Source organism: Manacus candei, unplaced genomic scaffold (assembly GCF_025592945.1).
Source record: "Manacus candei isolate 608988 ecotype Guabito, Panama unplaced genomic scaffold, ASM2559294v1 h1tg000204l, whole genome shotgun sequence".
In the NCBI taxonomy this organism is placed as follows: domain Eukaryota; kingdom Metazoa; phylum Chordata; class Aves; order Passeriformes; family Pipridae; genus Manacus; species Manacus candei.
Genome location: NW_026138252.1, coordinates 1 through 15,928, shown reverse-complemented (window position 1 = coordinate 15,928; position 15,928 = coordinate 1). Strand labels below are relative to the sequence as shown.

Below are 15,928 nucleotides of genomic sequence, written 5' to 3'. Positions count from 1 at the left end.
GTCAGTGCTGGGTGGGGTCCCGGGGGACTGGGGGGTCCCACTGGGGTGCTGGGCAGTGAGAGGCTGGCAGGGAGAGGCTGGCAGTGAACACTGGGACTGGTGGCCGGTGTCCCCTCCAGCCTCGGGCATTGCTGGCAGAGCAGGGACAAAGCCTGGCCAGAGGTGCTGAGCAGAGAGCCAGGCTGAGGCCGGGGCTGGGGTTATCTCTGCCTCCCAGCTTGTTTTTTCCCGTGGTGCCTGAGCAAGGCCCCAGTGCTGCCCCAGCCCGGCCTTCCCCTCCCGGGGACCATAAATCTGCCGTGCCCGGAGCAGAGCCCCGAGTCAGCAGCCAGTCAGCGTTTCACACACTCTGTCCTGCAGCCTCGGGGCCAGCTCCTGCCCCGCTGACAGCTTTACTGCCCTGCCCCGGCTCTGTTTGCCTCCCGAGCTGCTGTCCTGGGCTGGATCGCTGCCCTCGGCCGGGCTCATGGCCCGGGAATGCTCCTGCCTTTGCCACCACGGTCTGTGAGGGCAGCTGAGCCTGGGGGAGAAGGTGCAGGAGGAGTCTGGGGGTGATGCAGAGCCTGCCCCAACCCTGTCCCGCTGCCACCTGCCCTGGGGATCGCAGTGCCACTGCCTCGTCCCCCTGCCAGGCTGGCACTGTCCCCTGAAGTAGCCCCTGTCCTTGGCCTCCTGCTTTCCCAGCCAGGCTGTGGGGTGATGGCTGGTCCCTATTGTGTGCCGGGGTGGGAGCTGGGACCAGCTCGGAAACGGCTCCAAAATGCCTTTGTTCCCCCCGCGCCAGAGTGGCTCCCCCGGCTGTTTATAGCCCATTGATCCGCCTGTTCCCAGGCCTGGCCGGGCACAATTGGGCTCTGGGGGGGCCTCGCTGCCCCGTTTCCTCTCCCAGGCCCATGCGGTGCCGGTCGGGGGGGCTGCTCCGGCGTGGTGGTGCAGTGATGCCGTTGGGAAGGGCTGAGCCCTGGTGGTGACAGTTTGGGCATTGATGGCACCTGGCAGGGCAGCCCCTGCCCTGCGCCTGTCGTGGCTGCCTGTCGTGCTTCCAGCTGTTTTTTCATCAGCTGTTTCCCATGTGTCCAGGGACTCCCGTGTGTCCCCCTGGCTGTGGGGCTGTGGATTCCCGCAGGCGCTGGGACAGGAGTGAAGCCACTTCCCCGAGCCCCGTCGCCTTTCTCCTGAGCCCTCCCTTCCTCCCATTGAATCCCAACAATGTGCTGCCTGGGAAGCGCCAGCGGGACGAGAATAGGAGCCGGCAGGCACTCAGGGCTGGGGTGAGCAGCCACGGCGGCTCACCAAGAGCCAGAGGCAGCTGTGCTGAATAAACCATTATCATAAAAACCTGCCCTCCCAAGCTGAATAAACCATTATCATAAAAACCTGCCCTCCCGAGCCTGCCCTCGGCTGCTGACACACTGCTCCTTGGTCTGTTCCAGCGGGTTTGTAATCCAGGTGTGCCCAGCTGGGCACTGCAGTGGGAGTGTGGCAAGGAGCTGAGCCAGCAGCCAGCCTGTCCCCAGGCAGGGAGTCCCATGCCTGGCCTCGAGGCTGGCATTTTGTGGGGGAGCATCCTCCAAGGCTTGTCCAGCTCCAGGGATAACCCCGTGTCCAGAGCCAGCTGTGGCTGCATAGTGCCATGGGGCAGGGATTGAATCCAGCAGCCACAAGTGCTCCCTGTCCCTGCCCAGCCCATGGTGGGCATGTCCCAGGCTCAGGGGGGTCAAGGTGGCTGTGGTGCCCTTGGCAGGGCCCTGGTACCTTGCTGGCTCCGAGGGTGGCTGCAGCTTCCCGACAGACCCTCTGCCCTGCCCGGGGCTGGGTTTGTCCCTGGGGTCCATCCTGAGCAGCTCACGAGAGGAGCAGGTGGCGGTTTCCGGAGGCAGGATGCCGGGAGCCAGCTGTACCCCAGCTCCCTGGGGTGGCTCAGGGGCCTGGGACAGCTGCTGTGCAGGATGGGGGGCACTGAGACCCCCCCAGCCGCTCAGCACACCTGGATGGCCGCAGCGGACGTCCGGTGAGATCAGACAGGGACGCACCAGCTGTGCAGGGCCGGGGACACTCTGATTGACCCTGCACTGGCACGGGGATGGCCCAGGGCCGGCTGTCCCCTTCCCAAAAGGATGATGACACTTTGGGAGAGAGGAGCAGTGTGGGAGCTGGGGGGGGGAGCTGGGGCCTGCAGGGACTCACGCTCCCGTGTCCCGTCCTGGCGCAGTGTGGTGATCCCGGGACACCCTGGCCCTGCCCGTGGCGCGGTGTCCCCGTGGCTCGGGGACCCAGAGGGTGCACGGCAGAGCAGGCAGCTCGTCCCTCAGCGCGTCCCCCACAGCCCCTGGGGACATCTGCTCCCTCCCAGCCCAGGCTTTTCCCAGGCTCCAGTTTTGCCCTTTTCCCAAGAGCAGCCGAGTCCTTTCCCAGCCTTCACGTCTCACTTGCCTCTTCCTGCCATGGCTCCCTCCAGGCCGGGCCTGGTGGCTCCTTCCGTGGCCGGCAAAGGCCCTGAAGTTCCGTGGGAGAGGAGCAGTGACATCTCTTGAGCCCTGACTGGGGACAGCTGCAGTGGGACGTGTTCCATTCCCACTCGGCATTGCCTTTTCCAGCAGCCACGGCCCAGGGCTGACTCCCCATCCCCAACACCCCAGGACCACCGCAGCTCCTTGTTTTCAGACAGCATCCACCTTCCCATGCCAGGAAAAGCCCCCGGCTCTGCAGGCAGCAGCCCCTGCCCGCCCGGTGTCGCATCAGGACGATGCCCTGAGCTGCTGGCAGGGGTAGGACCCATCCCAGGGTGGGCACCGCGGTCCTGGTGCCTCCACACGAGGAAGTGGCCGGGGTGGGGGAGTGACAATGTCAGGATGCGGGAAGTCGTCGGGGCTATTGAGCGCGTTTCCTCCGGCCCGCGGTTCTCACACAGGGTGCATTGTCTGCCCTGCCCGCGCGTGGAGGGCTAAATATAACCCCGGGGAGGAAGGGAGCTCCGTGGGGTTTGCCTTTCCTTCGCTGCCAGCAGCTGGAAAGGGCAGGATTGCTCCTGGTTTGGGGTTGCCCTGATGGTGAGTGCTGCTGTGGACAGGGCTCCGTGCCTGGCCTGGGAGGAGGATGCTCCCGCCTGCTCCTGCTCCCTCTGAAGATGTGTGGGAAGTGAGGCACTGGGAAGCTGTGGGCAGAGCCCTGGGCATGGACAGGGCCCCTGCAGGGAAGGGGGGCCACACTGTGGCCCTGCCTGCCATGGCCCTGCCCACACCCTGCCCGTCCTCCCCCTCAGCTGTGATTCTGCTCCTGCTGTGGCTCTTCCTGAGAGCGGGCCAGATTTAGACACTTGCTGTTTGCTGTGCACTGGGAAAGCTTAAAAATAAACCCCTTGGTGCTCACCCAGTGTCTTTGGCAGAGCTTTTCAGGCAGGACAGCCCTCTGCCCCAGACCATGGCAGAACTGGGCAGGGAGAGCCCAGCACAGACTGGTCCTAACTGGGAAGAGGGCAGAAACATCTCTATAGAGGAGCCACAGGGCTCCTGGGGGCTGTGACTGTTGTTAGACCAGCAACCCCAGAGGGAATTGGGGTCCCAGGGAGTGTGTGGCCCCTCCAAGGCTGGCAGAGCTGCCCCAAAGTGTTCCCTAACTCAGGGGGTGCCCCATGAGGAGCCCCCTCACTGCAGCCCCTCAGCTGCCTGTGCCAGCACAGGGCTCAGCATCCCAGTACAGGGCTGGGTTCTGGGGGAGTGAGTGCCGTTCCCAGATAGGCACCAGAGGGGCCTGTTTGCTCAGGAGGGAGCGCGGAGGTGTGAGAAAGGCCGGCCACTGTCTGTCCCCGGGCTGTGCCAAAGGGCTGCGTGGGGCCAGCCCGGGCCCTTATCAGCTCCAAACTTTTATTTGCCTAAGGGCTGCCCTCCCTCCTGGGGGGGTGCTGCCAACCCCGGCCCCGCTGCCTCCCCCTCCCCGCGGGTGAGCCCCTCGCTGTTGTTGTTGGCGTGTGCCACGGCGGGCCCGGCGGCGCAGGGTCACCCCGGCTGCCCCCAGCGCTTTGTCACAACACGGGAACAATAGTGGGACGTGGAGCCGTGTTTGGGCACTGTGTCCAGGGGCTCGGCCGTCTTGTTTTCGACCTTGCGGGGTCGCTGGGAAAAGAGTGACGCTCCCCCCGTGCCAACAAAAATAGGAGTCCCGGAGAGGGAGGTGAGCGGGGACACGGCGGTGGGTAAACACAGGGCCCGGCTGCTCCCATCCCTGTCACATGGGCATGTCCTTCTGGCCCTGGGCTGCTCTCCCCAGAGCCACAGTGCGGCTCTGCAGCTCTGATATTCCCCAGTATTCCCCAGGGAATACCGGGCTGTGGCCCCCCCGGGGTGGCCCAGGGGATCCCCATTGGGCAACAGTGGGAGCAGGGCAGGGTCCCTGTGGAGATGGTGGGAGCAGAGCAGAGTTATCCCAGGCAGGGTTTACCCCAGCATCCTCATGGAGGGAAGAGCTGGGAGCTGGTGGTGTGCACCCCAGGCCCCCACCCAGGGGGATTTCACCCCCCTCGTCCCCTGGAGGGAGGAAGCCAAGGGTGGGCTCAGCCACCAGCCCAGGCTCTGCCCCAAGGGCAGCTCAGCCGGGTGCCTCCCTCCTCATTTCCTCCAGGGGCCGATGGCAGCGATACTGCCCCGTATCACCCATATTTCATCTTCTCTAGGGTATTTTTAGCCCGTTCCACCCTTGCTGGAGAGGCCCTTGGCAGAGAGCAGGCTCTGCCCTGGCCTGGCTCAGCCAGAGAAACTAAACAACAGCCCCAGCCACATTGTGTGCCTTTATCTGCAGCTCATTTCCACCTATTATGCAGCCACAAGCAGCTCCACTGCCTCTGCTGGGTTTATCTGCAGCACAGGGAGGGGGACTGAGCTCTGCCTGGGGCCACCATGAGCCTGTGACATGACAGCCCTGTCAGAACCCTGAGCTGAGGCTGGGCTCAAGGGGACAGGACACTACAGCAGGGACAGTTGTGCTTTCAGTGGATGAGTGACCCACTCTCCCCCCAGTCCGATCACTCTCAGGACAGCATCCTTCCCCCTCCCTCAGCCCCAAACCCTCACCTGCCCTCCCAGAATCAGCTGGAGGCTTCAGGAAGCACAGTCACATCACACTTCAGCTTTTCTCATTCATCCAACTTTATTCAACAAGATGCAACACTGAGTCTGCCAGAGGGAAAGGAAACAGCACTGAGGGCAGTGCCCACATCCTGCACTCGTGCCTGGGTCACACAGGACCTTCAGCCCTTTGGTCACAGCAGGACCATCCCCTCTCACAGCATCAGTGGGCTGGGGAATTTGGGGGACAGGTCCCATGGCAGCAGTTGGTTCTTCCATCCCCCCCTGGCACCTCAGCCCACAGCAGGAGATGACTAGTGCAAAGTAATAAAACCCAGTGACCCTCCGAACCAGAAGCTGCTGGTCTGATTCCTCCCCATAACCCCAAGGGCTCCAAGGCACATGGACAGGGCTCCCCAGATCCCCTGCAAACTGCACCTTTAAGACAGAAAGCTCCGTGCTCAGGCCAGCAGGTTAAAAATAACTTAAAGGCACACATCCCATGGGAAAGGGTCCAGGGCCGGGAGGGCAGAGGGAACTCACACTCCTGGGTCACTCGTGGTGACCCTGCAGCCATCGGGATCTGCCGGTCATGACAGAGCTGCCACTGGATTAACCCCCTGTGTCCCATGGGGAGGGGGCAGCTCCGGCAGCAAACCCTGGACAGATGCCAGGGTCACTGGAATGGGACGGGGCTGGTGGCCAGGATCTGTCAGCGCTGCTCCAGCCCAGCTTCCCGTGTCTGTCCCAGGCTCAGCCTGCTCTGTGCAGAGGCTGGAGGGGAGCAGCTTCCCACGGCCACGCTCCCGGCTCTCATCCCGGCAGAGGCTCTGGGGTCCGGCCGAGCCGCAGCTCCCGATGGCCAGCAGCCTCCTGCTACAGCCCCAGGGACAGCCTGTTCCACAGGGTGGCTCCAGGGATTTCTCCCTTTCCCAGAGTGAGACACACGGGACACGGTGTCCCGGGGAACTTTCTGCAGTTTCCTTCCTTGTGGGGTCATTGGGGAAAACAGAAGAGAGCAGAGGCTGCGCTCAGCCCAGCTCCCGAGCATCCCTCCTCTGGAGGGGAGTGTGTCCCTAAGGCACAGCACCAGGCAGGAGGCAGCTGCCTGCCCACAGGCAGCACCTCTGCAGGCAGGTGGGACAGGGGAAGGTCCCCCTGCCAGCCAGGGCCAGCCTGGCACTACACATACTGCTTTTTGGAGGCCGAGCTCCCGGGCCGGCTGCACGGCTTCTCCTCCGGGGCAGAGGCTTCAGCAGCCCGGGGGGCGTAGGGGTCCGACAGGGGCCTGCTGCCGCTGCCCAGCGCCAGGCTCTCCTCGTTGTGGAAGTTGGCCCAGTTCTGCTCGCTGGAGAGCTTGTTGTAGGTCTGGTAGGAGGGCACGTGGCTCTCGGCCATGGGCAGGAACGGGTAGTGCTTGGGTGCGTAGGGATCCGACACCATGTCCTGGGCAAAGACCTCCCGGCTCGGTACGACCGGCCCCGACACCTTCTTGATGTTGCTGAGCAGGTTCTTGCAGCAGAGGTGGAAGAGCTCCAGGAGGTTCAGGATTAAGGAGATCAGGCCCATCACCAGCATGAAGATGATGAAGATGCTCTTCTCGGTGGGGCGGGAGATGAAGCAATCCACCTGGTGGGGGCAGGGGTCCCTCTTGCACACGTAGCGGGGCACCATGGAGAAGCCGTACAGGTACCACTGGCCGACGAGGAAACCAGCCTCGAAGATGCTCTTGCAGATCACACTGATGATGTAGGTCCACATCAGCGCCCCTCGGATCTTGAGCCGCCCGTCCTCTGTCACGTAGATCTTGGACATCTTCTTCTCCACGGCTGCCAGGGCCTGCTCGATCTTCGGGTCCTTGCTGTGGACAGCCCGAAGCTCACTCTGCTGCTGCTTCAGCTTCTCCTCCCTCCGGGACAGATAGATAACGTGGCCCAGGTAAATCAGGGTCGGGGTGCTGACGAAGAGGAACTGGAGCACCCAGTAGCGGATGTGGGAGATGGGGAAGGCTTTGTCGTAGCAGACGTTGGTGCAGCCCGGCTGCTTGGTGTTACACACGAAATCCGACTGCTCGTCCCCCCACACGGACTCCCCGGCCAGGCCCAGGATGAGGATGCGGAAGATGAAGAGCACGGTGAGCCAGATCTTCCCGATCACGGTCGAGTGCTCCTGGACTTGGTCCAGCAGTTTCTCCAGGAAATCCCAGTCACCCATCTTCTAGGGAGCCTGTGCCTCTGCCAGCAGAGAGGGGAGAGCAGGCACATCAATTCCCTCTTTCCGTGCCGAGGAGCACAGGGCAGGTAGGGCCACCTCAGCCTCGTGATTTTTTGGGATACAGCTGCTCTGCAGAGTGTCCCAGCAAACCCACTGAGGGACATCCCACACCTGAGGGAAGCACCCAGGCTTTCTGAGACCTGGAGGGCTCCTTCTACTTATGCCTGCCCAGTGCAGGAACACGGGGCAGGGGGAGAAGAGGCAGCACAGGGATTCACCTGCCCCAGCAGCACCCAGCCCAGAGCACCCACAGCTCATGGCTGTGGGACGCTGGACCCCCAGCACTCTTCCCTCGCCCAGGGGACCCCTAGCACCCCTCACCGACCTCCTGCTGCTGTGGGGACCCCTTGGAGCCCAGCCTGCACCCCGCGGGTGCTCAGCCCCGCAGCCCGGCTGGGAAGGAGCAGAGAGGGCGGCTGCAGCCCCGGCTCCTTATTAACCGCTGCTAATTAAGCGCAGAAGTGCCGGCTGTGCCGTTAAAGGCACCCCGGCAGCGGCGGGGCGAGGGGGTATCCGCGGTGGGGGTGTCCCGTCCCCAGCACGGTGTCCCTGAGCGGCGCCGGTGTCCCGGGGGTCCCGGCGGTCCCCACTCACCTCCGCTGCGCCGGGAACGTCCCGCCGGGCTCGGGCCGCGCTGAGTGTGAGGGGTCGGGCCGGGATCTGCGGCGGCTCCGGTCGTGCGGGGCCCGGGGGAGGAGCGCGGCAGGAAACCGGGGGGCCGGGGCTTAGTGCCGGGCCGGGCCGCAGGTGTGCGGGGCCGCCCCTTCCCACCGCCCCCCGACGAGGGGGCGGCCCCGGCGGGCGGGGCGGGGGCAGCGGGGACCCCCAGAGACGGCCGGGACCCGTCGGGGCCGAAGCCGGTGGGGGACAGCGGGAAACCCGGCTGTCTCCCGCCCGCTCGTCCCCGGCTGCGGCTCCGCCACCGGGCAAACCCGCCGAGCGGGGCGGGGACCCCGGGGATGCTCCGTCCGCTGCCCCGTGTCTCCGGGATGCTCCGTCCGCTGCCCCGTGTCTCCGGGATGCTCCGTCCCCTGCCCGACAGCGTGTCCCGGGAATGTCCCGTCCCCCGCCCGGCGTCCTGGGGATGTCCCGTCCCCTGCCCGGCGGGGTGTCCCCGGGATGCTCCGTCCCCCACCCCGTGTCCGTGTCCGGGGATGTCCCGTCCCTGCCCGCTCGTGGTTGCCCCCGCGGGTCCGTGCGGCGCGGCGGGCGCTGGGTGGTGCTGGAGCCCCACCGGAGCGCGGCCCCGGTCCCGCATCCCGCCGGTTCCCGGGATGAGCCCCGCCGGAGCCCTGCCCGGGACCTGCCCGCGAGTTTCAGACGGAGCTTTGCTGCCGGGGGTCTCGGCACACACCACAACACGCTCGTGGGGCTGCGGAGTGCGGGCGGGCCGAGCGGAGCTGGGAACGGCGGACCCTCCGCTAGCGCTGCTTATGGAGAGATTACATGGAAATAATTTCTATTTATTATAATATTTATCAAGGTTTAGTAAATAATTGATGCTGATCCTTCCTTGATTTCCTTGGGGGCCAGCGTGCGGTTCTACTGAGTTAAGGTTTAACGACGCGTGACAAGCCGGGAGAGGCGGAGCGGGAGGAGTGAGCCCGACCCGGGGCTCGACTGCCCTGCCCGGCTCGGGCGGATGAGGAGCACCCGGCTGCGGGCTCCTGGGGAACCTCTGCAAATCCATGTCATCTGCCCTCACCAGTCCCCCCGATTTCCAGCGGACAGAGCAGATTCCAGTGTGTCCAAGCAATGTTTTACTGGATCCGTAGCTTGTGCCATATGTGACGTGTCCGTCCGAGGTGAGTGGGACACAAGAGGCACCAAGGGAAGCAGCAGAGACAGCAGTGGCATTTGGGCAAGACGTGGCACGGGACTCGTGTGAGCCAAGGGGGAGAAGCTGCCCTGCCCCAATACTGTCAAACTGGGCCGAGAGAACAGTTGGCAACAGCCTGGAGCTCTGCTCCTCTGTCGTTGCTTCAGGTGCATGAAGAGAGCTCCTGCTGTGGTGCCGAGCCCAAAATTCCTTTGGGTTTTTTGGTACAAAATACAGGAGGATGAAACAGTGCTCGGGACTGTGCACTTGTGAGGCACAGCAAGCTGGGACTGCCACCATGCTGGGTGTCACCAGCTCTGGTTGGGCACCAGTGAGTGCACTCACACCCACCATGGGAGCAGCAGAGCTGGAGGACCTGAGGAGATATGGGAGGATCTGTGTGCAGTTGTGATGTCCAAGCTTGTGGCACTACTCTGTGCATCTGGCAGAGCTCCAGGGCTGCCCTCGCCTTACCTGTGTCTGCTCAAGCACCCATGGGTCTCTCTCCAGGGATGTTAGTTTGTTGGGTTTAGTCATTTTTCACACAGGTTGACTCTTGAGGGTTCAGGGGTGGCTGGAAAAGCTGCTGGACCAAGGGGAATGTGAACCAGCTGGGACGGGCGAGCTCACAGCTCCTCTCCTCTGTGGGAAGAACAGACACCCTCAGGCATGCCCATAGGCAGCCAGCACCCACCTGCCACCACGCCACTGGGACACCTGGGGATGTGCCCACGGTCCCAGGCAGGAGAGTTCCCATGGATGTGTCCCCCTCCCCTCACAGCCACCGAGGTCCTGGCTGAAGAGTCCGGCGGTGACATCACTGGTGGTCATGTCTGGTACCAACCATCCCTGGCACACGCCAGAATACCTTCTCCCTCCACCCTCCCCTCCCAGCACCCTTCAGACAGCAGTCAGGGCTGTCACACACCTAGTCTGGGACTTGTTGTCCTTCTCCTCCGACTTGAGGTGGCAGTGGCAGGTGGAGGCCTTGCTGTAGCTGACGGAGCGCTTGGTGGATTTCTTCCACTTCTGTGCACCGCGGACAACTCGCTTGAAGATGAGGTAGAAGATCTCACAGACGGTGAGGATGATGCAGATGGAGGAGGCTCCGACCATGAAATAGGTGAAGACCCTTTTCTCGGTGGGCCGAGCGATGTAGCAGTCCACGGTGTTGGGGCAGGGATCCACGTTGGTGCACTTGACCAGCCGTGGCAAGTCGAAGCTGTCCCACATCTTGTGGAGGAGGTAGAGGAACAGGATCTCTATGATAAGCTTGAAGAAGAGGCTGAGCAGGTAGGTCCACCACAGCCCGCCGTGCTTCTTGCCCGTGTTGCTGTAGAGCTTGGGGCAATTCTCCCCGTTCTTCTCCCGGTTCTTCTTCTCGCGGTCCTCCCGGTAGGCCACGTGCATGATGACCAGGAGGGAAGGACAAGTGACAAAGATGAGCTGCAGGGCCCAGAGGCGGATGTGGGAGATGGGGAAGAAGTAGTCATAGCAGACGTTGGTGCAGCCCGGCTGCCGCGTGTTGCAGTCAAAGTCCTTCTGCTCGTCGCCCCACACGCGCTCGGCCGCCACCACGTAGACCAGGACGCGGAAGACGAAGACCACGGAGAGCCAGATGCGGCCGAAGGCTGTGGAGTACTTGTTGACCCCGCTGAGCAGTGCCTGCAGTGTTTTCCAATCCATGGTGGCCGGTGGAGACCGAAGTCACCCAACCTGGAGAGGAGCGGAGGGTGAGGAGCAATGGGAGGTGCGTGTCCCTCACTGCACGAAATCCCACTGACCTCTGGGCTCCCCCACCACGCTGCACTCATGTGGGGTGGGGGGACCATCACCTTTGCACACAGTAACACCCGTCCCCACACTCTCCTGGTGACAGAGGTGACTCAACCTCTCAGCACTTCCTTCTGACGGAGCCTCTGCCCCAAGGGATGAGCCACCTGGCCAAATCCCCACCACCAACCCCCCTCCTGACTGCTGTGTTGGTGCAAACCGGCAGCAGGATCTGCTGGAGCGAGCCAGGATCAACAGCCCAAGGGGAAGTGGCTGCTGCAATGCTGGGCTGCTGGGACACGCCAGGGACCGGTTTTTCTGTCTCACAGGTGATGCCCGAGGCAGCCCAAGCACAGGTGAGAGCGGGGCTGCAGAAAGGGACAGTCTGTGCGTGTCACCAGCACGTCACCCTGGCTGGGGCTCCGCTCCTGCTCCCACTCCTGCTCCCACTCCTGCCCCCCCGGCAGCAACACCGGAGGCCCCGACGGCCAAAGCAGCTCCACAGCTCAGCCTGGGGCTGCCCCACACGAGGAGGGTGGCACACTAAGCCCGACCTGGAGCTTTACTGCACCTGGATTTACAAACCCGGGTGGATTTTATAACCCTCTGTGCTGTGAAGGTGCCTGCCCTGACAAAGGGATTCACAGGACTGCAGCTGGGTCATTCCCACTTTTAAGGAGCTGCTGCTGCCCGTGGCCAACCCGGTGCCCTCCGAGACGTACCTGGAGGAGGCTCAGGCTCCCTCCCTGCTCACAGGGAGTTGTGGGGTGGGAAGTGCCCAGCACGGGGCATGGCAGGGGTGCGATGGCACTCTGGTGATCAGGGTCCCCTCATCCGGGGGGGGGCTGCACAGTGCAGTGTCCCAGGGCTGCAGGGAAGGAACAGAGCCTGGAGCACTGCCCGGAGCCCACAGGGCTGCCCGGGAGCCCAGCCTTGGCCAGAGCCACCCTGCAGCGAGCCCCAGACCCACCGCTCTGCTCCCACACTGCTCCCACACAGGGACACCTCGGCAAGCAGCTGAGCCAAGTGGGGCCAAGCTGAGGTCCTGTGCCACCAAGTGCCAGGGCAGTGCCTCTGCCCATACCCACCTTCATTCACCACCCTGCTGAAAACAGATCGTCCTCCCCGGCAAACCAGTGAGCCAGGGTGGGGAACAACCACAGCATTCCCACCCAGCCCTTGGAACCAGCTCCTTTAAACTCAGGAGAGGGGAGCTGCTGCTTTCCTCCCAAACACTGGTGCTGGTGGCTGAACCTGGAGTCCCTGCACACCCCCAGGGCCCGTGCCTCCCCCACCAGCCTGCCAATTCACCCATGCCCCCACCCCCAGTGCCCTGCCAGCACCCACCTGCCCAGCTCAGCCCAGTGCCAGCTCCAACCACGGACCCGCAGCAGGGTGGGAAGGGGATGTGACCCCCATGCCAAGCTCCGTGCTGAGCCCCGTGCCAGTCCCTGTGCCCTGGGAGCCTCGCAGCTCCCCCCCCGTGCTGGCTGGGTGCCAGGCAGGGCAGGGGCAGCGCTCAGGTGTGCTCAGCTCTGCCGGCAGAGCCCGTGTGCTCCCGCAGAGCTCAGCACCCTCACCAGCCAGCCCCCGGAATGCCAGCCTGCTGCGTCACCGCCGCGTCCTGCCCCGCGTGGGCACAGGGCGTTGGACCCGAAAGCGCCCGGCTCCCACCTCTGTGGGGTGCAAACACAGCAGAGCCACTGTCCCTGGGGGGCTCAGTCCACGAGGAGGGTGGTGGGACAGAGGAGCAAGGCCTGGGGTGGCCGTTCCTGCTCCCGGGCGGTGCCAGGCTGTGCCATCCCCCTGTGTCACCCCCCAGGGACAGGGGCCCTGGCACAGGCTGGGGGGTCCCGTCGTGGCACTGTGTGATGTTGAGGTCCCCACTTTTGACCCCTGCAGGCCCAACAGTCCCAGCCATAACCCAACTCCCACCTGCACCCCGTCACACCAAACACAGCTCCCACTGTGCCCCGTTGCACCGCGGGGTCCGTCCCCCACGGCCGGAGGTCCCCAGCAGCCCCCCAGCACCCTGTGCCCCTGGGGGTACCTGTCCCGCAGGGAAGGAGCCGCAGGAAGGTTTCCAGATCCAGGCAGCTCTCGGAGTAGGGAAGCTCCTTCCCAGCCACAGCCCTCCTGCACACCCAGGGCTCGTCTGTGGAGCTGAGTGTGTGTGGGGAGGGGAAGGGTGGTTGGTTCAGTTCCCAGTAACTGGGTGAGTCTGGCAAACAGCTCCTGGAGAGGTTCTTGTCTGTGCACATGCACACACACGCTCGGGTTGAACAACAAAGGACATCGATGGGGCCGGATTCCTCCACGTGCAAGACGAGCAGCTCCTGCCAGGTGATGCCCTGACCCCCACCAGGGTGGTCTGGGCACTGCAGACCCAGCAGCACGACCGGGGTGACAGGGATGGACACTGGCCTTGCACCGGCCCCCAGCTGTGGGGCCACCAGCACCAGTTGCTAAGAACCACAGATGACTCAACCCCTGAAATGATTTTGCTGTAGTAAGAGTTTTGCAACAGCTCCCTGGTATCTCCAACCACAGGAACTTGCAGCCACCGCCCTGGCGGGGCCGGGACGCTCTGATGGGACCTTCCCCAACCAGCAGGATGGCAGCAGGGTCCCCATGCAGCGGGACCCTGCCCTGCTGCTGCCTCCAGCTGCACCCCCGTGGGACCCGGAATGTGTCCCCGAGGGGAATGTCCCTCTCCCCGAGCACCGGTGGCTCCCAGGAGGCTGAGTCAGCCCCATCCTGCTGGAGCAGATGGATGCCCCGTGGAGCAGCCCCATTTGAGGTCTTTGCCAACACAGCTTGGCAGGAATGTGCCTCCCCTTGCCTTCGGTTCACCTGGTCTTTAAAGTGCCCCGAGGCTTTTCCGGCATCCTCTGGCACGCCCTGGAGACAAGTGGCAAGGGAGCCTCACGGGAGCCTTGCCAGGGCCACCCCTCCCATGGGACACATCTGAAGAGCCCCTGGGTGCTTGGTGCCCAAGAGGTTTGCTCCCCGCTCTCCTGGTGGACAAGGAGCCACTTGCCCAGAGGTTTCTTGGCTCCAGGAGGTCAAATAAAGCAAGTGAGGGTTTGCCCAGCTGGGGACACACAGGAATGGGAGCCCAGGAGATGCCTGGGGTGCAGAGTGGGGTGAGCCCAGAGGAGGGGGCAGGCACAGGAACCCCCATCCTGGACAAGAGCAAAGTGGGAGCTCCCTCAGCCAGGAACTGCCCTGTCCTATCAGCAGGATCAGGAATTTGAGCTATGTTGTTGCAGAGAGCTTGTCAGGAATCTGGGGGCTGTGACCCTCGAGAAGATAAACCCAGGAGAGAGGGAAGTTGTTGAGAACACTGGCAGCTCTGATTTCTTGTGCAGGCAGCAGCTCCCTGCCCTGCGGCCAAACCCTCTAAGAGCAGGGCCAGACCCCCCCTTGGGCAGTCTCTTGCCTGCAATTTTGGAATTTCAGGAGAGGCCACGTGGCCGTGGTGAGAAAGTTCAGGTGCTTTTGGCCTGGGCAGATTTCCCTGAGGCAGTTGGGTGGGGAGCAGAAACACCCCGTGCTTTGCAGTGTTGAGCTGGGTGTTTGCCAGCAAAGGGCACATCCCTGTGCCCCCTCCAGCACCCCTCTGCCAGCTGGTCCAGTGTGGGCACAGGGACAAGGTGCCAGCATGGTTCAGCAGCTCTCAGCACGCGAGAACTTCAGGTATGTGCCCCGGGTATGTCACCACGTTGCCACCCTGCTCCAGCTCAGAGGGGTGATGGGTGAAAGGCTTCGGTGCCAGATGTGAACACTGGAACACCCAGTGACCTCCAGAGGCCCCACCTTGGATCCTCCCCAAAGGAAAAACCCAAGCAGAGGAGCAGGTGGCCACCACACCGGCAGAAAAACCTCCAAGTCTCTTTTAAAGAGTCTTAAATGGGGTGTCACAGGAGGTTGGACTCAGGCCTTTTATTTCAGCTTCCTGCCTGCCAACAGCATCCCAGCTGTCCTGCTACGGGGCCACGTCCCCAGGGATGAGACTCCCCCACGAGCACAGGGCACAGGAGTCACGGGGTCCTGGGAGCAGCCACTGGCTCCAGCACACTGGACATAAATCAGAGAGCTTCTCCTCAATTCCCAGCAAAGAGGAGGGGTTTGGCCAGGGAAGAAACAAGCCCAAGCTGGGAAGGCCAGGCTACCCCTGACCTGCACACACAGTCCTCTCCACATCCCTGCCTGGGTTGGAGTTACTGGTGGGTTTCTTTCAAATCCCCCCTCCCCTGGATTCAGGGGCTCTTCTGGGACCCCACAAGAACATACAGGGGGAATCCCTGTGTGATGATGCAAAGTCTAGAAAATAGTCAGCTTTTATTTTGACACCCCCCAGTTTATTTGCTTTGCTGACACTGGTCCTGCCTCTGTATCCCAGGACATGTCCCAGCTCCCAGAGCTCCGTTTCTGCAGCAACGACCGGGGCAACTCGAGGGGAAACACATCGGAAAGAACCAGCCAAACACTCCCGTTTGTGGGGCTGGTCAGGGCTGATCCCAAGCCTGGGTGGTGCAAGACACCCCGAGCTCTGTGGAGCAGCTGCAATGTCTGCCCTGAGCACCACAGAACTGCACAACAACACCCAGCAACTGGATCTTCAGGTCTCTCGCAGCGGGGCAGCAGCTCCAGCTGTGCTTTGATGTGGGGAATTGGGACAGGGAGGTTCTCCTGGGGCTCATCTTCTGCCCCATTAGTGCCTGCACAGGGAACACCCCGGGGTTTCACCCACGGGACAGCCCGGAGCAGGAGTGGCCAACCTTGCTGGAAAACAAACAGCCCAGCCCATGCTCTTTAAATCGGGGCAACGGCTCGGCTCGCACACAAAGAACAACTTTGTGTTCTCTCTGGCGTGAGAGGCCTCAGCAAAGAAAACTTTTGGGTGCCTGATCCAGCAATGGGAGTGCACAAGAGGGAGGCAGACACCAAGCACAGCTTCACGTAGAAGGAGGTGGGAAAAAAACCTACCTGTGTTCTA

General features: G+C 63.2%; 2 protein-coding genes across 4 annotated transcripts; both read right to left on the bottom strand.

The window, feature by feature from the left end:
- Positions 1 to 5,123: 5,123 nt before the first annotated feature.
- Positions 5,124 to 8,031, bottom strand: GJA4 (gap junction protein alpha 4). The gene is made up of 2 exons (XM_051774492.1): positions 7,929 to 8,031; positions 5,124 to 7,294 (listed from the first exon to the last, which is right to left on the bottom strand). Exon 2 carries the CDS (start codon positions 7,272 to 7,274, stop codon positions 6,243 to 6,245), a length of 1,032 nt encoding a protein of 343 aa, XP_051630452.1. The 5' UTR covers positions 7,275 to 7,294; positions 7,929 to 8,031; the 3' UTR covers positions 5,124 to 6,242.
- A 624-nt stretch (positions 8,032 to 8,655) lies between these two features.
- GJB3 (gap junction protein beta 3) lies at positions 8,656 to 13,135 on the bottom strand. 3 transcript variants are annotated; one of them, XM_051774495.1, is made up of 4 exons: positions 12,977 to 13,135; positions 11,649 to 11,794; positions 10,082 to 10,869; positions 8,656 to 9,795 (listed from the first exon to the last, which is right to left on the bottom strand). In XM_051774495.1, exons 3-4 carry the CDS (start codon positions 10,837 to 10,839, stop codon positions 9,780 to 9,782), a joined length of 774 nt encoding a protein of 257 aa, XP_051630455.1. In that variant the 5' UTR covers positions 10,840 to 10,869; positions 11,649 to 11,794; positions 12,977 to 13,135; the 3' UTR covers positions 8,656 to 9,779. The 3 variants fall into 3 exon arrangements, with proteins under 3 accessions (XP_051630455.1, XP_051630453.1, XP_051630454.1); XM_051774493.1 differs by lacking the exon at positions 8,656 to 9,795 and having other exon boundaries at positions 10,054 to 10,869; XM_051774494.1 differs by lacking the exons at positions 8,656 to 9,795; positions 11,649 to 11,794 and having other exon boundaries at positions 10,054 to 10,869.
- Between the last annotated feature and the right edge of the window lie 2,793 nt (positions 13,136 to 15,928).

What these genes read in the sequence shown, in the direction of transcription:
- GJA4 (XM_051774492.1), bottom strand. Translation starts at nt 7,274, where the DNA reads ATGGGTGACTGGGATTTCCTGGAGAAACTGCTGGACCAAGTCCAGGAG.
- GJB3 (XM_051774493.1), bottom strand. Translation starts at nt 10,839, where the DNA reads ATGGATTGGAAAACACTGCAGGCACTGCTCAGCGGGGTCAACAAGTAC.